The 25,234-nt window shown below is 39.0% G+C and overlaps 1 protein-coding gene across 11 annotated transcripts in view; it reads left to right on the top strand.

Moving 5' to 3' along the window:
• Positions 1-25,234, top strand: part of ANK3 (ankyrin 3) — a 537,795-nt gene that overhangs the window by 426,717 nt on the left and 85,844 nt on the right. For 7 of the 11 annotated variants that reach the window (XM_017542288.2, XM_017542287.2, XM_017542289.1 and 4 more), the window contains 2 exons: positions 3,759-3,882; positions 8,810-8,912. In XM_017542288.2, coding sequence (XP_017397777.1) covers positions 3,759-3,882; positions 8,810-8,912 — 227 coding nt within the window. Of the gene's footprint in view, positions 1-1,831; positions 2,505-3,758; positions 3,883-5,516; positions 5,529-8,809; positions 8,913-25,234 lie in introns of those variants that run through there. The other 4 variants (XM_037743372.1, XM_037743371.1, XM_017542291.2 and 1 more) reach the window with 2 other exon arrangements.

Raw genomic sequence — 25,234 nt, 5'->3', positions numbered from 1 at the left:
AAAAAAAAAAAAAAAAAAAAAGAGAGAAAAAAAGAAAAAAAAAACAAACATTGCTTTTATTTCTAAATTCCACGTCTTTTAAGAAATATTCTCATCATTTTAAAATGGTAAGTGAATAATTACTTAATGTTATAAGGTTATTTTATTTTCATTAATCTTTGGCCAGATGTATTAACAACACCCACCCCTACTCCAGGCTTCTTTTGGTTTCACGGTGACCATTTCTGAAGTCTAAGAAGTATGGCTAAAGAATAATGGAAACTTACTTTCGTTGAAATTTTACTGTATACCAGTCATTTAGCTTAATATTTGAAAAGAGTGCTAAGTTGCCATGGCATGTAGATTTAAAAGATAAAAATAAAAATATGTTTATTATCAGTTGTGGGTTCCAAGATTATTTATGGGAACTTCCATGGTACCTGGCCTAGGAAGAATATGGCTCCTAATTTAGGGGATCTCAGCAGCCAATGGGAGAGACTAAGCAGATGTCTCTGGCAATGCATTCTGATGAGGGACACCTAATGGTGAGTAGAAGGTGGATGGGCTTCTAGAAAGAGTCAAAGATTAGAGAAATTCATCTGGTTAAAAAACATGGAGAAAGGTTCCATCAAGAGAATACACCCTGGAAACGGCTCAATGTATAAAGAGTTTAAGGACTTCTAGGGACTGAAAAAATTATGCATAACAGGAGGGAAGGTAGGTGTGGAAGAATAGCCCAGAAGGAAAAATAGCCAAGAATTCAATGGAAGGAACATTGCATCATAGGCCTTGCTGAGAAATTGGAATGAATGAGTCTTTGAATAAGGCTTTGCTAAGTACTGTAGTTTGGATTCTAAATGCAGACATGAAAAGCCGATGAACATTCAGACATTTCTCTTTAAGCAAGACTTCCCCTTCTGTTCTTTTAAAAGTTGGAAATTATTCTCTGCTTGGGAATAGTTTTCACTATGTTCCAGACATTATAAATGGCTTCCTTTATATTTCTGTGTGTTTATGATGTTGATGACAGCCAGGCTGATCAGAGTAAAACATCAGGCATCATAGCATCCTAATATTTTTATGAATCATGCATTTATTCATTTATTTATGCATCTATCCAGGGAAAACAGATTTGTTCCCCACTTTATCAGTTCTACAGATTCGGATTCCTGTATATTTAGATAACATTCCAAGGGAATACATGTGCTCTTATAAAGGAGTGCTTACTTCAGCAAGGCAGTTTCTAAACCCTTTACTTTCTAGCCCAATTCTCCAGCTGTTCTGGAAAAAAAAAAAAAAAAAAAGCAATTGAAATGGCCTCTCCAGTGTACCCAGATGGAAGATGGGGAAGTCCTGCTAGTTTTTTCCTCCACTGCCGACATAAACAAGGTGGAGCAGCTGAGAAGGAAGGCCACTAGTGGAGAGAGAAAGAAACAGTGTAACAGCCAAATGACAGACCTCCTCAGCCCTGCCTCCTACCTGGGGCAACAAAGACCTCTCCAGCCAACCCCAATTCTCCCTTTGCTTTGCACTCCGTCCAGGGACCTGCGACCTCTCGAGAGAGCACCGGTGAATCACATAGTTGAAAGAACTTGGTCCAAAAATAAAACAGAACACCCAGTTGCTTTTTCCAACTTGTCTCACTTCTGCTCCCTTCTTCAAACTCTTGATAAAAAGCAGCAACAATTAGTGTATTGCAAAGCGCTTCTTGGAGAGTTATGGGAAGCACCGCTGCTTTCCTCGGCCCTGGTTTCACAACCTCAACTCAAGGGCAGGCCCTCCCTCTCTCTTTTTCTCCTCCTTCCACCTGACAGGGACCATAAATAACTGAGGCTTCCAGTGTTCCCAGCTGAGAACAAAGTTGAAAGTTTGCCTGGAGCACTCGGTGCCACTCCCCGCCTGGGCCACTGCTTTGTTTTCTTCTAATGTTTTTCTTTTACCTGGGTTGGCTGTTTCTTCATTCATATTTGAGAAGAGTCGCCTCCTAATTAAATGTAGCACTTCGCTCTCTCACTACCCGAAGGCTGTCTCGGTTACCCGGCTAGGCACCGAACCTTGGTATCAAATTACCGAAAGTCTACACCGGAGCAGTCCTCATATTTACATACAAATAACTCAGGGGCTTGCATTTATGTCACCATTCTGTCCTGCTAGAGGCTTGCCAGAGGAGTTTTTAATCCAATCAGGAGGAGCTTTAAAAGGATGTCTGCGGAGTGATCAAAAGGATCTTGATCTCAATTAAGTGGGTTTTTAAAAAAAAAAAAAAAAAGATTTTTTGGGGGGCCTGAAATTTTGAAAAATCTTCGAACTCTGAGCGGGAAAAGATGTGTATTTCCTCAGTTGCCTACGAGGATATCCAGATGCTGAGAGGAATTCGGCGGTGGTGAAGACAGTGGATACAAACCAGGGATTAGTTTGCTTGAGCTGGTCTGGAGGTTGACTCTAAATCACTGCCTAAGGAATTCCTGGAAACATCAGGAAAACATTTGATCATCCAAGCCTAGTGGAAATGGCTTTGCCGCAGAGTAAGATCTTTTGAGTTGTACTTACCTTGTGCTGTTTTTGTTTGAGATACAGTGAATGTGCAAATAGCCCAGCCGTAAATAGTTACTTAAAATAATCTCTTAGTACTGGGTAGCAGGAGTAGAAAGTTGATCTGTTTAGTTTTTACATTTGCAAAAATAGTAGTTGACAGTGTATTTTTAGACTTGATTGGTAGTTTAAAAGCTGAGCTCTTGTGGTTTCCTGAGTTTAAATGAATGGAAATTGTAAACAGTACCTAATGTAGGAATTGGAAAATATAGCTGGGGGAATGAATCACTTACCTTTGAGAAAACACAACATGGACCCTTCTGAAAACTCTTTGGCCAGTAAAGCTTGTGTCCAGAAAGAAGTTAAGAGTCATAAGAAACAGAGTTTGCCTGATAGGGAAGGAACTTTTCTACAGCCTGTGCTACCTTTTGAGAAGGATGGGAAATGTCCCAGAGGGCAAAATACAATTAAAAAAACCTGCCTTGTCACTCATGGAATGTGGTTTTTCCGTGTGAGGTCATGTTATGCACACATAGCTAGTAAAAGTATTTTACATAATTAACTCTTTGTCTTGATAGTGAAAGAGCAATTTATATAGTCCTTTGAAAGTAATAAAGCACCCGTATTATCTCTGGATAAGGGTGTGTTGCTTTCCATGTAGATTTGAAGCACTGGGACAGTTGGGCTGTTGTTAATTTGATAGGTTTAGAAACAGTTTAAAATTGATGTGTTCTAAGGCTCTCCAACCAAGCAAACTGTAGTTCACATAACTTGCTAGTTTCTTACATAAGCGCCAAACTGAAATCCTGTGTGTGAGAAAACTGTTTTTAAAAATTGTCTGTTTCCTTCCTACGTATAATTTCAAGAACAGTAATGAAGAGGGGGTTCTTATTTTGCCATCCATGTCCATTCAAATAAGCTGCCCTCATCGTGGGTGAGGTGAGGTGAGGAAGCCTCTAACTGACATAAAACATCCACCTTTCTAGTCAGTTGAGGCTTAAGGGGAAGCAAAGGGATAAGGGTAATGTTTTAAGATTCATACTTAATACCAGGAGGTGTTTCCGCTACTTAAATTCACTCTTGAAACTGTACTAACCTTTACCTAAGACTTTTCCTTCTAAATTATCCAGGGGATAGGGGAAAGTGAATAATGGGGGATTTGCTAATAACCAAAGGAGTGGTTTTCTCCACAGCTGACACGGTCAAAAGAAAAGCTTTTGATGTGGGCTTGCTCTCTACATCTACAGGTGAAGATGCAATGACGGGGGATACAGACAAGTATCTTGGGCCACAGGACCTTAAGGAACTGGGTGATGATTCCCTGCCTGCAGAGGGTTACATGGGTTTTAGTCTCGGAGCACGTTCTGCCAGGTACTTCATTGTTGCTGTCTTTCATAGTTAATTTAAAACAACCATGATTTGTCATAAATCAAAATCATGTTCATTTTTCACATTATCCCAAAATGTGTTCTTTGGATGAAGATGTGAATTTAGTGAAATGTTCTCAACACAAATACACATGCTCTGCTATTTTCTTTTGTTGTTTGCAGTTGTTAATTTCATGTGATTGAACATGTTAATTGTGTGTCCTTTTTTCCCCACTTTGCAGTCATGCTTCCTGCACAGTAGCAAAAGAGCTCACTGACAAAACTGGGAGAACCAATCTGAGTCACATATTTCAAAATTAAGTTTTGTTCCATACTGAAAAAAAATATTATTTGCCAATAAGTAAGAAATATGTGTGTAGATTGTTCACTATTCTCTTTGTTACTGAAATAATCATTTATGATTAAAAGAGAGCATTTTTGAAAAAATTATATATTGTTTATTAAAGTTGTCCACCAAGTGTTTGAGTATGTCTTCTAAAACTGTTCCATTATTTTGTTTACAAGGGACATGTTAGAAGTATGACAGTGATTTATCTAAAGTCACAGACAGGAATGGTGACAAATTCAGTTCTTACAACTGAAGTGGAAAACTTTTGTATGGGAAAACCTTGACTTAAACTTTACTGACACTGGTTGAAAGAAACAGAACCTTGTGCAGAATTTTGAGACTTCTTTGCCCTAGTGTGGATTAACAGGGTGTTTGCTGACAGTCAAGTTATTTTAAAGCTAATAATTAAACCTTCTAAGCCAGAGCCCTGAGGACATTTTCCTATAGTTTAAGGATCTGTCGTAAAAAGTTTCATTGTCTAATAATGGCACTTCCTGCAAAGTAAACCCTGGAGTTTATTCTCAGTGTAGTTGGTATGGCCACTATGAATACTGTATTGATTTTTCTTCTATTTTTTTTTAGTAGAAATTAGAAACTCATATAGCTTAATAAAACTTTTACCTTATAAATAAATTTATAAAAGGCCTTAAAATCCTACTGTAGCAGGTGTCATTAACAGGAAGAGGAAAAGTAACTTTTAAAAGACATGCAAAATTTTAGGTGATCAAAGATAGCAACAAGTTAAAATGGAAAATATGTAGAACTTTTAAGGTTCTTGAGATCCTTTAGATCTTGTTTGTATCATAGAGATTTATAGCTTTTGAAATCCAATCACTAGCTTCCCTTCTCTTCTGATAATACATGACACATTTTGTGATCCATCATTTTTATGTAGAAAACTGTAGCAGCTGACCTCCAGTGACACAGGAAACCAGAATATCGCCCTGAATATCACCCTGTAATTTTTTTCTTAAGATAATTCCAAGGCTTTCACACTTCTAATTTTGATTATACCATTATTTGTTGCTATTATCTGTAACTCATTTTTTTTTTTACTTTGATGACTCATGTTATGCTCAGAGGCAAATTTTTAAAAAAATCTATAAAGCCAATATTTTTAAGCACATTGTTAGAGTATTGTCAAGTAAAATATATTCTGAGTGTAACATTTTAAAAGGAATACATTAAATGTGTAACTCATTCAACCATAACATTTTTTTTCTTTTTTCCCTGTCTGATTTTTTGCTTTCTATTTCTTCTGTTTTTTTTCTAAAAATACTTTAAAATAGTCCCAAGATCAGGTAAGAAGACATGGCACTTTTTTAGTGTTTCTCTTCCCTTTCCTGGCTCATGTTCTCATTTTCTTTTCCTTAGCATTGTAATGTGATGTGATGTGCTGTGATGTGCTGCAATGTGCTTTTTTTTTTTTTTTTTCTGCTCAGCTTTAGAAAAATCAGGAAAAATTTCATGATTTTAAGAAAATTAGAAACTAAATATATAATAAATATTACTTACGCAAAATTGACCAAATACTTAAGGAATTTCTTTCCCTTAACAAGTTTTTTTTTATAATGCATGAAGTAATTAAAGAAATTTCATTGAGTTTGAAGAAAAAGTCCTGATGTGAAGGGCCGTTTGTTTGCTGGTTGCTGTTTTAAGTTGTGCTAGGTATATTAGTATAAATTTAGAATTCTGAGGCATGTTTTCCTAACACTTCCCATGTTTAACAGAGTGTACTGATGGCTACAAATAAAATAGATGGCCTTAGTTAAAAATGATTTAATGCTTTCTAAATCCCAATGCAAATAATCTTTAATTTTAAGCTGAAATTACTTAGAAGTATTAAGGATTCAGAGTGAAGCTTGATGGATTTAATTGACTCCATATGTCTAATTTAAATTGGCCTGGAATGATCACAAGTAGGAACTTTAGACATTATGCAAAATGAAGACAACCTTAGGCCTTTCGGTTGATAGCTCCCAGTTCTGGGCTCTGTTCTGCAGTTGGCACTCATAGATAAATTAAAAGAAGGTGGAGATGTTTCACTGTGTTGGCCAGGATGGTCTCTATTTCTTGACCTCATGATCTACCCGCCTCGGCCCCAAAAGTGCTGGGATTACAGGCCCCATCTCTACTAAAATATAAAAATTAGCTGGGCGCGGTGGTGCACGTCTGTAGTCCCAGCTACTCAGGAGGCTGAGGCAAGAGAATTGCTTGAACCCGGGGAGGCAGAGGTTGCTGTGAGCCGAGATAGCGCCACTGCACTCCAGCCTGGTGCCTGGTGACAGGGCGAGACTCTGTCTCAAAAAAAAAAAAAAAAAAAAAAAAAGAAGGAGATGTTAGATGTTTAAAAGTATCAACAGATTTTAAAGGCATTTAAAAATTGAAATTAAAATGAGTAGGCGTTATTTTTAAAAACTTTTAAGTGTTTGTCCACATAGAACACTGTTTCATACACCATCGATGTTAACATATCATGCTACGAGGACCATAATTTGAAGAAATGAATGTCCAACGCAAAGAGTGGCCAGCAACTTTCAAATCACGCCACTGGAGCAAAATGTAACATTGTTGTGAATACTTAGAAGCTACACTAATAGTGTAGCCACTAGCCACTTATAGTTACTTAAATTAAAACTAGTTAAATTCAGTTGTTCATTCACACCAGCCACTCAAGTGGCCAGTAGCCACTGTTAATTGGACAGCTCAGATTTAGCACATCCCCTTCACAGTAGAAAGTTCTGTTGGACAGTGTTGAGTTAGAGAATTCCTGCTCTTAGGAAGCTTCTACTGTATTTGAGGGAAGGTAAGAGACTAGAAACAGGAATAACAGAAAGGCTTGCAACTGAAACCGGGAAAAAAAGAGTAATGGGTCCCCTGATTGGGCACGGAGGGCCTGACCGTGCAAGTGATCAGAGTCATGTGCCTTACTAGATAAGTTCCTCTGTGCAGGGATAATGCTTATAATAGTCTTTTAGTAAGTTTTGCTGAATAGACTAAATAATGACTCTGTAGAATGATGGTTGTGTGGGGATAAGAGAGGTCCCTCTGAGATTCTGGTGAAAGTGAAGGCTCCAATCCTAGAAGAATGTGCTTACCTATCTGTGTAGACTCTTAGAATGAAGCCTCTAATATCAGGAGGCTCTGCACCTTGGTAAAAGGATACTCACTTTCTAGTTATCTTTAGTATAGCAGGCAGTGGGGAAAATAAATTGTTTTATACAAAGAATCATTTTTTATTTACCTCTTATTTATATCTTCTTTATCCATTTCCCCATCAAGCACACAAAAGGCAAGGCCAAAGCCAAAGTCTCACGAGTTCAACTGGTAAAGATTCAAGAAGCCACTTTTAGATCCAGGTGTTTTTTTTTTTTTTTACCATATAGGCAGTGAAAGGAGGAAGTGAAAGGTGCTGGCTTCTCATTATCCTTGTCCCCTACACCTAAAAGGACACCAAAACAAAAGGGGCTGAATGTCTACAATGCTAGCTGTGGATATCTCATTGCTGAGAAGCCAATTCTAGACTTTAGCTAAATGGTTTATATTCACTCTATTCCAAGGAGGGCAGAATAGGAAGCCTCCCACATCATTAGAAAGAGAAAGTGATAGAAGTTATCGCATGACAGCCTCCCAGGTGAGACGGGGAGGTGACTTGCAGATGATCTCATGGAAGCTCCTCACCAACCTCCATCCTCTGAGTTCCTGGAAGATCACAAGGTATTCTGTGAAGACTCAGATTAGCTTCAATTCCGGTTTTGCCTGAATGACTTATGTGAATACGTGCAAGGTCACGAGAGTGACAAGGCAGAACTGTCCTCCCAAGGGCCCTTACTCTATTGTGTTTTAGTTTAGAGGTCACTGTGATGAGTGGCATATCAGGATATCAGGGTACCTGCATCTGAGAAGTTCAAGGGCCATACAGAGGATTTGAAAGAGGCTGGAAAGAACAGCTGAGGGAGCAAGGAAGCAGAGTAGAGCAAAGAAGGAATATTTGCAGAAAAGACCAAATAACTATGCAGGGAATTTGAATGTTTCCTCAAGGCCAGGAAGATGGCAAAGAGGATCATGCGAAGTGTATTCACAACTCTACTTCCTTCTGATGTTTTCTGTGAGTAGCAACAACAAAGCAGAGCCCTCAGGGAGTCCCAGAGACTTATAAACAGATCCATTTAAAGTAGACAAAATTCCAGTCAGTAACACATGTCAAGCAGACATAGACCAGAAAGAGGGGACATTCTAATATAAGAGCTTGTCCTAGAAAAATCTATCAGCTATCTAGAATTATCTGGTTCTTCTCAATTGTCATGTCAGTTCAACTTCATAGTGAAACATCCAAAGTTTTGATGCATTTCATCTTCTCAAAATTGGCCTAATTTTAAACAAAATCTGATCATAAGGTTGTCTACATGGAAGACGTTTTCTCAAGTATAAGGGATTTTACTTTTCACTATGTCCTTTCAAGAACCACTTTCGTTGATATTTTTAGCCATCTTGCCTGTTCTTAAAGTTGCATGCATTAATTTTCTTTTATTCATCTCATCATCATCTACCACTGTTGAATGGTTAACTGTAAATACAACAGCCTCCGCTCCTTCAGTTCGGATAGGTCTTACACCTTGAACAGAAGCTCCTATGCACGGGACAGCATGATGATTGAAGAGCTCCTTGTGCCATCCAAAGAGCAGGTATGCATTCTTCTTGACATATCCTATGATCATTAAACTTTCATCTGTATGATTTAATCAAGCTTTTTGTCTTATGACAAAAAATACATTTCTGCATGTTTGATTTTGCATTTGTAAAGCTTCTAGTACTGTCCAGTTGAAGAAACAAAATAAGTTGTATTATAAGCAGAAATATTCCTATCTTCTACAGCGAGTCTCTAAAATTCCACAGAGATGAACTCGGAAAGTCCTAGGGAATGTGGAGTTACCTTTCTTTTCTCTGGGTCAAATCTATTTTAGTTATTTTAAAGGAGAGTTAATAATTATTGGTAGCTGAAGTTGCTGGTATTAACCTCATGAATTTTGTTTGTTTGTTTTTGTTTTTTGTTGTTGTTTTGAGACGGAGTCTCTGTCACCCAGTCTGGAGTGTGGTGGTGCAACCTCACATCACTGCAAGCCTCCACCTCCCAGGTTCAAGTGATTCTTGTGCCTCAGCCTCCTAAATAGCTGAGACTACAGGTGCACCACCATGCTCAGCTAATTTTTGTATTTTTAGTAGAGACAGGGTTTCACCATGTTGGCCAGGCTGGTCTCAAACTCCTGACCATAAGTGATCCACCCACCTTGGCCTCCCAAAGTGCTGGGATTACAGGTGTGACCATTGCACCCAGCCTGAATGTTGTATTTTGCTAAACGAACTGTGTGTGTGTGTGTGTGTGTGTGTGTGTGTGTGTATATATATATATGTTGGAATTTGTTAGAATTGTTTTTAATAAGTAATTAAAAATGAAACTGGTCATTTTTTGTTCCCTTAGCTTCAAAGTTGCCTTTGATGAGTATCTAAAGATGTGATAGTATTTTGCTTTCTACCAGAATCCCTGCTACGTATATTTGGTGTTTGTGTAATTTTTTTCTTCCAATAATTGTGTTGAATAGATAGTGAGTTACTTTAAGAAGTTCCAGCAACACAGTCTTCCTGCATGTGGGCTCAGGATGGTCCTGGAATAATTAATACATAGATAATACCTAGATTTAAGCATGCACAGTAGTGATTTAATGATAGATGAAACTGTGTGGACAGTAAAACTTTTAAAGGAGGCTTATAATATTTAAACAATGTAAATAATTGGTGAAATCATGCTGGGCTTTTTGACTCACTGCACAATGAAAGTGAATTGGAGCAGATGAATAAGTGTTAGTCACTTATAGCCAAGTTAGAGGCTAAGCAATAGGTAGACTTTTGGGACTCCCACACGTCTGCAGATGCTGAAGTCTAGACATACACATGTGTGTTGTACTTCACAGGGACCTACAATAAATATTTTTTATTACTGTTTACTCTCCGGAACATTCTTAACAAGCAGGCCTTACAGAGGTGAATACAGTGGTTATTCAGTGTTTGGTCAGACAAAAAAACACTTTTAAAAATGATTATAGACTGGGTGTGGTGGCTCACGCCTGTAATCCCAGCACTTTGGGAGGCCAGGGTGGGTGGATCACTTGAGGTCAGGAGTTTGTGACAAGCCTGGCCAACATAGTGAAACCCTATCTCTACTAAAAATATAAAAATTAGCCAGGCATGATAATGGTTGCCTATAATCCCAGCAATGCAGGAGGCTGAGGCAGGAGAATTGCTTGAACCTGAGAGGTGGAGGTTGCAATGAGCCAAGATCACGCCATTGCACTACAGCCTGGGTGACAGAGCAAGACTCTGTCTCAAAAAAAAAAAAAAAATGATTGGCCAGGCGCAGTGGCTCACACCTGTCGTCCCACCACTTTGGGAGGCTGAGGCAGGCAGATCACGAGGTCAGGAGATCGAGACCATCCTGGCCAACATGGTGAAACTCTGTCTCTACTAAAAATACCAAAAATAGCTGGGCCTCATATTGCACACCTGTAGTCCCAGCTACTTGGGAGGCTGAGGCAGGAGAATTGCTTGAACCAGGGAGATAGAAGTTGCAGTGAGCCGAAATCATGCCACTGCACTCCAGCCTGGTGACAGAGGGAGACTCTGTCTCAAAAAACCAGAAAAACAAAACAAAACAAAATAAAAAAATGATTGTAATGCATGTATTAGTCTGTTGTCATCCTGCTAGTAAAAACATACCCAAGACTGGGTAATTTACAAAGGAAGGAGGTTTAATTGGTTCACAGTTCCTCATGGCTGGAAAGGCCTCACAATCATGGCGGAAGAGCAAGGGACATCTTACATGGTGGTAGGCAAGAAAAGAACTTGTTCAGGAAAACTCCCCTTTATAAACCATCAGATCTTGTGAGACTTATTCAGTATCATGAAAACAGCACAGGAAAGACCTGCCCCCATGATTTAGTTACCTCCCACTAGATCCCTCCCACAACACATGGGGTTTATGGGAGCTACAATTCAAGATGAGATTTGGGTGGGGACACAGCCAAACCATTTCAGTGCAGTAGCATGTCATGGGTTTTAAGTGGGTGTTAGCACTAGAGAAAGCACTTGTCTGAAATAATGAAGCTAAGTTCTTGGGTGTAAGGTGTTGCCAGGATTGGTTGAAATTTTCTGCTTGGTTGACTGTGGTCATTACTTAGCCTATAATCCTGCTCTTTTTCATGTTCCCAGTTGAAATGACATGACAGTGGATATATTGATAACACTTATAAGTGTAAAAATGCCTATTACTCTCCACACTCTAAGGAAACCCCACAAAACTTATAAAATCATAGGTGAAAGGAGACTCCCTGGCTATTAGTGATGCTTTACTCATGTAGAAAACATGTGCCAGGGAATTCCTGATCAAACCTAATTGTAGCTTATATTTCTGCATGTTAACTTGTTACGGGTCAAGGGCCTGAGGTTGGAACCACTACCACCACCATTACCATGGCCTTACCATCATCACTATCACCTCCACCACCACTACCACCACCATTACCACCAAGTTTCCTCTACCACTCAACTTCTGCACATCACCATTAAAGTAAAATGCAAGTGTTTGTGACGCTACAAAATGCAAGTGTTGTGGTGCTTCTAAGGGTTCTCACATCATTGCCTCTTAACTATTACCAAGACCTACTTACTGAGGTCAACTGGAGGAGATTTACTGAGAACTAAGGATTTGTGAACAGAAATATAAGACAAAGATAATTTTTAAGAGGAAACTAATCTTCTTGTAGTCAGCTGTTGCTTCCAACTCAAAAATGCCTCTGTGGACATCATGAACACGTCTGTAGACCCATCAGAGGAAAGGAGGGCATCGGGCACCCTAAAAAAAAAGTCCTTCAAAGTGAACTTTAAGTTGATAATGTAAAAATAGGAAGTTGTTGTCTTTCATGAGCACAGAATAACCGCATAGGGATTCCTTGTGGAGCCCGCATGTTTAATGAGCATATAACACTGCTCAGGGCCACACAAATTCAGGATAAACTGGCAAGAGATTTTGGAGGGGGCAATAAAAGGCATAGACATTTTAGGGACTGTTGGGGGCATTTGAAAATGTCTTAGAGACATCTCTGTATATAAGAAATTGTTGATAATTTTCTCAGCAGTGGTAATTTTAGCATTGATTATTTTCTTAGCTTAACACTGCTAACTTATTGAACCTACTCAGAGAATATTGGGTATGCATGCTGAAGTTTTCAGGAATTAAGCAATCATTAATTCAGCTATTTATTTCCAAATAGTACAGCCAAAACGCATGTGGATAAAGTTAAAGCAAATATAGCAATGTTAATTGTTGAATCTAGGTGGAAGGTACATGGGTATTCTTTATACAGTTTTTTAACTTTTTTATTTGTGTGAACAATTTCAGAATAATAACTTGGAAGAAGAAGGAAAAATTTTGAAAGAGGTGCATTAACTTTTTAAGTCTCTAGTGTCGAGACTAAAAAAGTTAATCCACCTGTGTCTATTATTACAGATAAATAAAATTATAGGTATAGAGAAGAAGGAAAAGCCTAATTCCTTAAAGGAGAAGCCGTCAAACAGAAGTGTCTAGATATACTGTGCAAGACTAATGGGAAGCATTTACTTCAGAAGTGCATTTAAACACTTTAGAATTAAATGACAAAATCATTACTTTCTGTTTTTCATTTCTCTAATTTTGTATTTATAATTTTAAAAATCTAGCTCTTCCACAGTAATAATTTGTTGGAGGGTGGCTCACACCTGTAATCCCAGCACTTTGGGAGGCAGAGGCAGGCGGATCACCTGAGGTCGGGAGTTCGAGACCAGCCTGACCAACATTGTGAACCCCCGTCTCTACTAAAAATACAAAAAATTAGCTGGAGGTAGTGGCAGGCGCCTGTAATGCCGGCTACTCGGGAGGCTGAGGCAGGAGAATCGCTTGAACCTGGGAGGCAGAGGTTGCAGTGAGCCAAGATTATGCCACTGCACTCTAGCCTGGGCGACAAGAGTGAGACTCCATCTCAATCAGTCAATCAATCAATCAATATTTTGTTGGAAAGCATGAAAGAAGTTTTAAATATTTAGAATTCCCAAGGCAATGATATATAATTTACTGTCCGATTTAAAACTACTCTGTCATTGCCCAGTTAAAGTTGCCTTGACAAGTAAAAAACGAATAACAATGAAGTCTCTTCGATGAGTGGACCTCACTCATACAAAGTACACTTGCCTCTTTATTATCTGCTGATTAAGCAGTTTGCATATTAACCACAGTTAAAGTGCAGTTGAGACCCAGGGTGATGAGTACAGGCCTGCCACTCCACCTTCTAGGGACCTGTGCTGGCTGAAGGTGCGCCTGGAGGCCAGAGCTGGGGGAGGGGAGCAGGAGAGGTGGAGCTATCCCCACCCTCTGTTGGGCCTGAGCACTGATTAGTCTGTAACGTACTTAATTCATTCCTGGATAGTAAAGAATAGACTCTTCTATTACAGGTTATTGTGAACTTCCTATTCTTTTACCTTCCCTTTACTTCAGAAGTGCATTTAAATCTGTTAGAATGAAGTGACAGAAAATTACTAGTTTGTGTCTTTCATTCCTCTGACTCTTTATTTATAAATTTCAAAACGTAGCCTTTCCACGGTAATCATTTCATCAGAAAGCATGAAAGAAGTCTGTTAGCCAAAAATCATCTGAAGATATGTTTTGGAAAATGTGTATGTAAAGGAAATCATGTCTTTGATTTGTCAAAATATCTTTTTATTTAAAGCAATGACTCAATCTGGGCCACTTATGAGAATCACTTGGAGAACTGTATGTGTGTGTGTATGCGTGTATGTTTGTGTGTATGTGCGTGTGTTTGCGTGTATGTATGTGTGTGTGTGTATGGGTGTGTGTGTGTGAGAGAGAGAGAGAGAGAGAGAGAGAGAGAGGGAGAGACTTGCTGTATATCAGGCTGGAGTGCAGTAGCATGATCTCAGCTCACTGCAACCTCCACCTCCTGGGTTCAAGTAATTATTGTGCCTCAGCCTCCATAGTAGCTGGAATTACAGGCACGCGCTACCACGACCGGCTAATTTTTGTATATTTTAGTAGAAACAGAATTTCGCCATGTTGCCCAGGCTCGTCTCGAACTCCTGGCCTCAAGTGCTCCGTCCACCTCAGCCTCCCAAAGTGCTGGGATTACAGGTGTGAGCCACCATGCCTGGCAACCTGGAGTTTTTTTGTTTTCTTTTTGGTTTGGTTTTTGTTTTGTTTTTTTGAGACGGAGTTTTGCTCTTTTGCCCAGGCTGGAGTGCAGTGGTGAGATCTCAGCTCACTGCAACCTCCACTTTCTGGTTTCAAGCAATTCTCCTGCCTCAGCCTCCAGAGTACCTGGGATTACAGGCAACTGCCACCATGCCCAACGAATTTTTGTATTTTTAATAGAGACAGATTTCACCATGTTGGCCAGGTGATCTATCCACCTTGGCCTCCCAAAGTGTATAGGCGTGAGCCACCGCACCTGCCTGGAAAACTTTTAAAAAGACAATTGCTCAGTTCCTCGTTTCTTTGGCCAGGGTAGAGCCTGGACCTGTAATTCTAAATGCACCCAAGGTTGAAAGCCACTGATTCATAGTCAGTGTTCTTAATTTAGGCCAGGGTGGCTCAGACCTATAATCCCAGCACTTTAGGAGGCTGAGGCGGGTGGATCATTTGAGGTCAGGAGTTCAAGATTAGCCTGGCGAACAGGGTGAAACCCTGTCTCTACTAAAAGTACAAAAATTAGCCGGTCAGTGATGGTGTATGCCTGTAATCCCAGCTACTAGGAAGGCTGAGGCAGGAGAATCACTTGAACCTGGGAGACATAGGTTGCAGTGAGCCAAGATTGTGCCACTGTACTCCAGTCTGGGCAAGAGAGTGAGACTCTGTCTCAGAAAAAAAAAAAGAGAGTAACTCACCCCCAGTGATACAACTTATATGTGGCAGAGTCACTGGCCATCTGGTTCTAGATTGCCTCATTTTATCCTGAACATTCTACATCTGCATTGCTGAGGGCAAGAAAAAGGCCCATGAGGAGTCCAGGGATTTTATATTCTGTCCTCCAGGATCTTGTACTTGCTAATATTCTTGGTCGGGCCACAGAACCACCATCACGATCTATTTTTTAGCATGAAAGATTATATTTAGACACAGTGTTCTTCTTTATGTTTATTTCTAATCCTAATAAAGTCTTTTATTTATTCAATGTGCTTTAAAAATAACTGACATATTATAACATACTCAGTAACGATTATAAAAAGTATGAAGAACTAAAAATTAGGGCATAGAAGGCATCATTACAGGAATGGAAATTTTTGACCTTCAGACAGCTAAAAGGTAGAAGGCATGACATCAGTTTACAAATATTTTAGCAGGCTAACCAGTTAGTTTCACTTCCTTTAAAAGACCTTAGAAGTAGTTGTAAGACCAAAAAATATGTAGGTATTGTAGGCAGAAACATTTAATTCAATATGACTTTTTATAGAGCCATTCGAAGAGGTCACTTATTGATGTGGGTGGGTTTTGCCTACATACATCTATCTGGCTTTCCTCATGTACCCATTTCCATGGCAGTACCTGGATCTGATGGTCAAATCCCTTACCCCACCCATTTCTCAACTAATGTTCAGAAGGGGCATAAGTCCCTCCTGTTCTCCAACAGTGAGACTCAAATCAGGCCATTCAGATCATTCCTTTTCCTGGATTACAGTGATTACTTTAGGATGAAAAGTCAAATCTGAGCCCATCTAGTGAGACTCAGATTTGAGACTTTGTCTAACCTTTTGGGAAAGAAAAACTCCACTGGGGTTCCTAAGCTGTAAAGATGACATAGCCCAATGGAACTGGGGGTAGAGTACAAAGACAAGTGACTCCTACTATCATTTGAGCTGGATTCAACCTACCTTGAAGTTAGCACCATTCAGATTTTCTTGCCATATGAACCAGTAATTTAATTTCAGTCTCCCCCATCCCTGGAAAGGGAGTATCTTAAACCAGTTTAATTTGGTTTTCTGTCATAATGAATGTTCATGTTATTGGTGGTAATGAAACCTGGTAGGAACAACCACCTATCAATGGTAACATAAAAAGTCCAGCATCTTCAATTGCCATTCAACCTTGAGATTCTATTATTTTATGCTTTCTCTTAGAAATAAGTAAATCCAATTTTGACAAAGGAAAAAGAAAATGAAAAACCTATTTAAGAGAATGCTATAAACTTGGGTATGTCTTTTATTCTTTTTTTTTTTTTTTTTTTTTTTTTTCATTCTGTTACTCTGGCTGGATTGCAGTGGTGTGATTCCAGCTCACTGCAACTTCTGCCTCCAGGGTTCAAGCAATTTTCATGCCTCAGCCTCCCCAATAGCTGGGATTACAGACATGTACCACCACACCCGGCTAATTTTTTGGTATTTTTAGTAGAGACAGAGTTTCACCACGTTAGCCAGGCTGGCCTCAAACTCCTGGCCTCATGTGATCCACCCACCTCTGCCTCCCAAAGTGCTGAGATTTATAGGCATGAGCCACCACGCCCGGATAAACTTGGATATTTCTAAACAAAAATGTTAGAAAGGAGCCCCTTGCCAATTAATCACAGTAAAATGAACACCTCCCATTTCCTTACAGTTCTGTTGACTTAGAGGCAGTGTATCTATGAAAAGAGAGGAATTGGACAGCTGCTTGGCCATACTCTTTCTCTGAGTAGATTTCTGTTTTTTTTTTTTGAAGACTTCCTTTTCAGATTAGATTTACCTACATGGTTTGTTCCTGAGGGGACTAGTGGTAGGCCTTCAACAGTAACTGGTTTAGAAGGCTTAACTTGACTGTGGTGTCAGCAGTTGCACTGGCTGTTTGAATGCTGACTGTGGAGAAAATTCCGTAGTGATATCGGAGGCCTTGTTATAGCCATCATGTACATGAAGGCTGCTGTCATACCTTCCACCCCATGACTCTTCTCATTTATCTCACAGCCAAGGATTCCGATTCCTTTGGATTGCACCTGGTCTTTTTTGAGGCTAAGGATGATTTCATGTACATTTAGTTAAGTAATGTGTTATGTACAATTTGATACATTAGCAAGTAGTTGTGAACATTGGAGGGTTCTTCAGGAGAATCTACCTGCTTGTGTTTTGAAGATCTAGACCTTTTCAATTATCTCAGTAATAGGAAGAGAGAATATCTAACCCAAAAGGCTGCCTGTGCTAACAGATTTTCTTCCTCTGCCTCTCAACTCTTTTCCTCCCACATTCCCACCCCCTTCCCCCACACCCACCGGCAGATTAACCTTGCTATTTCTTTCACGTAAGCTAATTTCTAAGGAGGCGCTCAGAAATATGCATGGTGGCAGAAGGTAGCCAGCCTCAGATTAAAGATTTGCTAGAGATAGTCCCCCTGGAAGATAAGCACCTTTGACTGGTGACATTTAATATGCTGCCTTCTCTCTTCAAAGTGCTTTGCCAGCATTACTCAGGTGATCCATTCAACACCTCTCAAAGATTGGTCACCAAGATTACAGATTTTTTTTTTAAGGCAAAGAGGTTGATATTGTGAATTCCTTAAGGTACAGTTAATTTTGACATCTCAAGCTGGGTGTTGACACACTCAGCCTCTACTCTGACCTTGATTCTCCTTCTTTTGTTCAAGTTCAAAACAATCCAATTTGGAAATTCAAAGAATGAAGTTTCTTTATAGTTTATATGCTATTCTCATATAAAATAACTCTAAAGAGTGATAATAGTTGACTTCAAGAAAAATACTGTATGGGATAAAAGACCTGCTTCTTCTATTATAGTAAACCTTTAATTTTTATTTTATTTTGCTACTTGTGTCAGGTTTCCTTTTACGGAATCCAGTTCTTAAAAGTGTTTCTACATAGTTGTGCTGGTTGTCTAAACCTATTATCATCTATTTGGGTAGCAGTTTGCCATTTCACTCAATATCCATTGCAGGTCACAATAATTATAGTAATTAGTACAGTACCTATCACAATATTTTATAATGCATCGGCTACCTAGTGGAATGGGTATTATGACTACCACTTTACAGACAAGGAGACTAGGGCTGTGAGGAGTGTTTAGCTTGTCCAGCTAAATAGCTTGTTCATAGCTATTAGGTGATAGAGCCGAGAACAGACTGTAAATCTGATGGATGCTTAAACCCATTCTCCTGCTGGCCACTAGGCAATAGTGCCACTCTAATAAGCAAAGCCTGGCAGATCTGAGTAAAGAATGTTAGACATGGGAAGAATTGATATGTAGACAAGGATTTTACAAAGCCAAAACAGCACTATTATGTTTGTTAATCCAGCAGGCAGCTCTGACTTCTCCCTGTGGTGTGAAAACGATACGTTATCCTAAATATCTACATAGAGGAATGCAACATTATGGAAATGTAATAAATAAATTATCTTCAATTATTAAAAATCTATGGGGTAGGCTGGGAGCAGTGGCTCACACCTGTAATCCCAGCACTTTGGGAAGCCAAGGCAAGTAGATCACTTAAGCCAGGAGTTCGAGACCGACCTGGCCAACATGGTGAAACCCCATCTCTACTAAAAATACAAAAAAAATAAAATAAAATCAGCTGGGTGTCGTGGCCCACGTCTGTAATCCAGCTACTCTGGAGGCTGAGGCAGGAGAATCACTTGAACCCGGGAGGCGGAAGCTGCAGTGAGCTGAGATAGATCACGCCACTGCACTCCAATCTAGGTGACAGAGTGAGACTGTCTCAAAAAATAAAATAAAATGAAATGAAATGAAATAAATATCTAGGGGTATGAGATTAACATCATCTGTGTTTTTGTTTGCATGGCAATTTAGAATTTTCAAGTCTCTTTCACATTACTTGGGTCATTCATTTTCACAGTGAATTCAGGGCAATTAATATTTTCTACCTGTCACCCTAATGTAGAAATGGAGGTTTAGTGAGTGTCTTGACTTGCCATTCACTGGGCTATGGAGCGGCACTGCCTGATTCAAACCCAAGTCGTCGTCGTCTTTGTGTGGGGAACTGAGTCACATGAGTTCACCTGCCTTGGCTCTCTCCAATTTGTGGCCATAGGGTGAAGTTATCCCTGATAGCACTTTACTTTCCGGGGCTCCCAGTCCGTTTGTATCATCCAGCTGTTACTAAACTAAATTGTATTTACAGTCTTCCAGAATTGTTGCAATGGGTGTTGCATGTGACCTGTTATAGGGAGATTTACTGGGTGCTGTTAACTAGCCTGTCAAGGCTACTGGTTAATTTGGAAGACCACCTTCCCCAGAGGTGGTAGAGCTGTTAGATAAGGAAACTTGCAGAGTTTCTGGACCTTAATTCATGTCATCTAACACTGGAGGTTGACAGTCAGCAACCTAGAGAATTACTAATATTGGAGTTAATGGGATATCTCCTTTCTCTCTCTCTCTCTCTTTCTCTGTCTCTCTCTCTGTCTCTGTCTCACTTTCTTGGCCCCACCTCTTTTCGTCAGTGCCTAGACATTTATTTCCAGACCTGGGCATTTGGGTGTGTCCTTGTTTGTAAGGCCAGTATGTACTTGCTCTCCTCTTTCCTCTGATGAATAGGGCTAGTAAGAAACTATTTTTGGAAAGTATTAAGCTCTTAGAGACAGTGATATCATCGTTAGTCAGGCTTTGGACTCTATTAAATAATATGCATTTTAAGTTTAATAGTCCTTGACATCACTTCCAAAATGAAAAGTGATATGCTTATTCACATTATTTTTGACATGGGAATAAAAATTATTAAAAATTCCATATGAATGTTTCTTTAACATAGTGTTCTATTAAAGCCATCCAGTGCTAGGTGTTGACTTTGTATTGCCAAGTTTTTGAAGTCTCTCTAAACTTCAGTTTCCTCATCTATCAGACGGCTGCATTATACCCAGGGCTAATAGGTTCTGACAACTCAAACAAAAAAAATGAATGTATAGGCCTGGGTCAGTTCTTGCCATTGAATTGATGCACAGTAATTTGTGATATTGCTGTTAACAAAAGAATGTAAATATTTTGAGTCAATAAATAAGACCTAGTCATTGGTAAGATACATTTTTATAACCGAATGGCCTCCATTGGTTTGATAAAAGCATTCTGTGTATATTACTATAAAGCTCCAGTGCTGAGACTGGATTTTTTTTTTTTTTTTTTTTTTTTTTTTTTTTTTTTGTTTTTTTTTTTTTTTTTTTTTTTTTTTTTTTTGAGATGGAGTCTCACTCTGTCGCCCAGGCTGGAGTGTAGTGGTGCGATCTCAGCTCACTGCAACCTCCACCTCCCAGGTTCCAGCAGTTCTCTGTCTCAGCATCCCGAGTAGCTGGGATTACAGGCACCTGCCACCAAGTCCAGCTAATTTTTGTATTTTTAGTAGACATGGGCTTTCACCATCTTGGCCAGGCTGGTGTTGAACTCCTGACCTTGTTATCCACCCACCTTGGCCTCCCAAAGTACTGGGATTATAGGCGTGAGTCACTGCGCCCCACCTTGATTCTTTCTGGTTTTTTTTTGTACATTTTAACCATTCCCACTCTGCTCCCACCCTGTGTCCCCTTACTAACCTTCCCCTTCTCTGGTAACAATGTTTCTACTTTCTATCTCCATGAGCTCGATTATTTTAATTTTTGGCTTTCAAATTAGTAAGAACATGAGAAATTTGTCTTTCTGTGCCTAGCTTATTTTAGTTAACATAATTACCTCTAGTCCCATCCATATTGTTGCAAATGACAGTCTCTCATTCTTTTTTATGACTGAACAGTACTCCATTGTGTATATATACTCCATTGAGTATGTATTTTCTTTTTCCATTCATCTGCTGATGAACACTTAGGTCGCTTCCAAATCTTGCCTATTGTGAATAGTGCTGCAATAAACATGGGAGTGCAGATGTCTCTTCGATATACTTCTTTTCTTTTGAGTATATACTTAGCAGTGGGCTTGCTAAATAGCTTGGCAGCTCTGTTTGCAGTTTTTCAAGGAACCTCCAGACTGCTCTCCGTGTTGGTTATATTAATTTACATTCCTGCCAACAGTGGATGAGGGTTCCCTTTTCTCCACATCCTCTTTAGAATTTGTTATTGCCTACCTTTCGGATAAAAGCTGTTTTAACTAGGGTGAGATGATATCTCATTGTGGTTTTGATTTGCATTTCTCTGATGATCAGTGATGTTGAGGAACTTTTCACGTACCTGTTTGCCATTTGCATTTCTTCTTTTCAGAAATGTCTATTCAGGTCTTTTGCCCATTTTTAATTGGATTATGAGATTTTTTTTTTCCTGTAAAGTTGTTTGAGCTCCTTATATATTCTGGTTATTAATCCCTTGTCAGATGGATAGTTTGTAAATACATGCTTCCATTATGTGGGTTGTCTCTTCACTTTCGTGATTGTTGTGCAGAAGCATTTTAACTTGATGTGATCCCATTTGTCTATTTTTGCTTTGGTTGCCTGTGCTTGTGGGTATTACTCAAGAAATCTTTGCCCAGTTCAATGTCCTAGAGAGTTTCCCTAATGGTTTTTTTCAGTAGTTTCATAGTTTGAGGTCTCAGATTTAAGTCTTTAATTCATTTTGATTTGATTTTTGTATATGGTGAGAGGTAGGGGCCTAGTTTCATTCTTTTGCATATGGCTGTCTAGTTTTCCCAGCATCATTTGTTGAAGAGACTATTCTTCCTCCACTGTACATTCTTAGTACGTTTGTCAAAAATCAGATCACTGTAGATGTGTGGCTGTATCTCTGGGCTCTATTCTGTTCCACTGATCTATGTGTCTGATTTTTCTTCAGCCACCATGCTGTTTTGGTTACTATATATCAGTGGTATAATTTAAAGTCAGATAATATGATTCTTCCAGTTTTGTTCTTTTTGCTTAGGATAGCTTTGGCTATTGTGAATCTTTTGCAGTTCCACATACATTTTAGGTTTTTTGGTTTTTTTTTTAAGCTTCTGTGAAGAATATCATTGTTATTTTGATAGAGATTACATTGAATCCATAGACTGCTTTGGGCAGTATAGACATACTGTTAAATATTTAGCAATATTTAACAATATTGATTCTTCTGATCTGTGAACATGGAATCTCTGTTAAAAGGAATAATCATTTTATTTCTTCTTATTTATTTATTTTTTTTTTTGAGATGAAGTTTTGCTCTCTTGCCCAGGCTGGAGTGCCATGGCACGACTTCAGCTCACTGCAACTTCTTCCTCCCAGGTTCAAGTGATTCTCCTGTCTCAGCCTGCCATGTAGCTGGGACTACAGGTGCATCCCACCACACCTGTCTAATTTTCTTTTTGCATTTTTAATAGAGACAGGGTTTCACCATATTGGCCAGGCTGCTCTTGAACTCCTGTTCTCAAGTGATCCACCTGCCTTGGCTTCCCAAAGGGCTGGGATTACAGGTGTGAGCCACTGCACCCAGCCTTGTTAATCATTTTAAATATCTATTTGTTCAGTAGCTAAATGGAGGCAAAGTTTTTTGATAGTACTGTGGTGCTATGCACAGTAACGTGTCAGAACACTTTGAAATTCATATTGTTTTTTAACGTAAGTGAATAGTTGAAATTTTATATTTTGGTTTTAAGTAGATTCTAATCTTAGAAGTAAGTGTTCGCAGACAGGTAGCATAGAAATGAAATACCAATTCAGTATCTGTGGAAAACCACAGGTTCTCTTGAATTGCTTTGTTTTGTATTTGGATGGATGCTCCGCAGGAAGAGTATTTTGTTTGCCTGTGTTTAGGTTATTAAAATTGAGCTATGTCTGCTCATAAACCTAAGCAAACCTCTCTGAAAACACAAAACTCAGAAGAGAAAGTACTAAGGTATCAAAAATATGTTTAAGTGTTACTATTTGGGACAAATATTGGGACATATAGCTCAAAATAATATAGCTCACTGTTTTGAGCAAGTATGATATTTGTTCATGTTACAGCAAAGCTTCAATGAGTGGCAAAGTTGCAAGAGTAGGGAAGTCAAGAAAGGACTCAAAGGAATGTGGAATCCGTGTCCTGGCACATTCTGGCTTTGATAAATATTACATGATTGCGGTGATACCTTTTTGTGAGATATAATTCATTGTTTTAATAATTAATGGTACCAGTGCATGTTTCTAAGAGTACCAAAGGTAAATAATTTACTGTAATTACCAAAGAGGAATGATATTATTTATTTATGAGATCTTTTTTTTAAAAAAAATAAACCTTTGTGAAAAACAACCTTAGATCCCCCAATATAAGAACTGTAGCTTGCCCTCCACACCACTCATGCCAAAAAAATTAAAGGAACAGCACCATTTTGTATTAAGTATTTTGCCCTACTCTGAAGGGTTGTTGGTGTGGGTCTCCAAATTCAGTGTAATTTGTTGTTAAATGAAGCCAGACTCAAACCAACGCCTCATCTTTGGTTAACCCATATAGAATTTAGGAACTTTCCTAAGTGGTTTATTGCTTTTGATGGGTTAGAATCTTCTCTGTGGATTCTTATTAGATGCATAATTGTACACCCATTCACTGGATATGTCCTCATTCATTAAATGCAAATAAAGCTGTTCCTTATTCATTTTTGCATTTTCCTAAAACCTGGGTGAGATAGTGACTTGCATATAATTGCTCTACAAATTTATTTTTCAATTTGATTTCAGGGCCATTAAAAAAAATCTGTGTAAGGCCGGGCGCAGTGACTCACGCCTGTAATCCCAGCACTTTGGGAGGCCGAGGCGGGTGGATCACGAGGTCAAGAGATCAAGACCATCCTGGTCAACATGGTGAAACCCTGTCTCTACTAAAAATACAAAAAATTAGCTGGGCATGGTGGCACGTGCCTGTAATCCCAGCTACTCAGGAGGCTGAGGCAGGAGAATTGCCTGAACCCAGGAGGCGGAGGTTGCGGTGAGCCGAGATCGCGCCATTGCACTCCAGCCTGGGTAACAAAAGCGAAACTCCGTCTCAAAAAAAAAAAAAAAAAAAAAAAAAAAAAAAATCACTCAAAAAAAAAAAAAAAAAAAAAAAAAAATCTGTGTAATTCAGAATAAGTTTTTAAATTTAAATTTTATTATTACCAAAGTTATGTAATTGAACAAAAAATCCTTGACCAGGCATAGTGGCTCATGCCTGTAATCCCAGCACTTTGGGAGGCCAAGGCAGGTGGATTGCTTGAGGTCAGGAGTTCAGTACCAGCCTGGCCAACATGGTGAAACCTTGTCTGTACTAAAAATACAAAAAATTAGCTGAGTGTTGGTGGTGCACACCTGTAGTCCTAGCTCCCCAGGAAGCAGAGGCAGGAGAATCTTTTGGACCTGGGAGGTGGAGGTTGCAGTGAAGCGAGATTGCACACTGCACTCCAGCCTGGGTGACAGAGCGAGACTCCCTCTCAAAAAAAAAAAGTAGGTTGTGAAATATTTGGGTCGGGGGCTAGGGGAGGGATAGCATTAAGAGAAATACCTAATGTAGATGACAGGTTGGTGTGGTACAGCAAGCCACCATGACACATGTATACCTATGTAACAAACCACGTTCTGCACACGTATCCCATAACTGAAAGTATAATAATAATAATAAAGTCATATTCTCCAAGGCACACTTGTTAGGAAAAAACATAATCCCCATATACACTTTCAGTCCCCAATTTTGCCTATCCAGAGACCAGTGCTTGAAATAATTTTCGATGACTCTTATTATATGTTTGCATATCTCTAAATACTACATGTGTGTTGCTTCTTGCTGATTTTTCTACATTTCAGGAATTGTTTATTGACTTCCCCAAATGAAAGAGGAAGCTTTAATATTTTTTCACACTTTTTCTTCCTGACCATGCACACATAGTATTCTACCATTTCCCCAAACAGTTGTATTTTATTTTGGTTATATCTGTATTTGGTGATTATATTGTTATGCCTATGTAAATGTTACTCACATATGTGGCTTATATTGTGATTGCTTCTTCTTTATTTTTTTTTTTTGTTTGT

This window comes from Cebus imitator, unplaced genomic scaffold (genome assembly GCF_001604975.1).
Source record: "Cebus imitator isolate Cc_AM_T3 unplaced genomic scaffold, Cebus_imitator-1.0 Scaffold142, whole genome shotgun sequence".
Classification (NCBI taxonomy): domain Eukaryota; kingdom Metazoa; phylum Chordata; class Mammalia; order Primates; family Cebidae; genus Cebus; species Cebus imitator.
The sequence above is the reverse complement of the archived record's forward strand: the minus strand, read 5'-3'. Positions and strand labels throughout refer to the sequence as shown.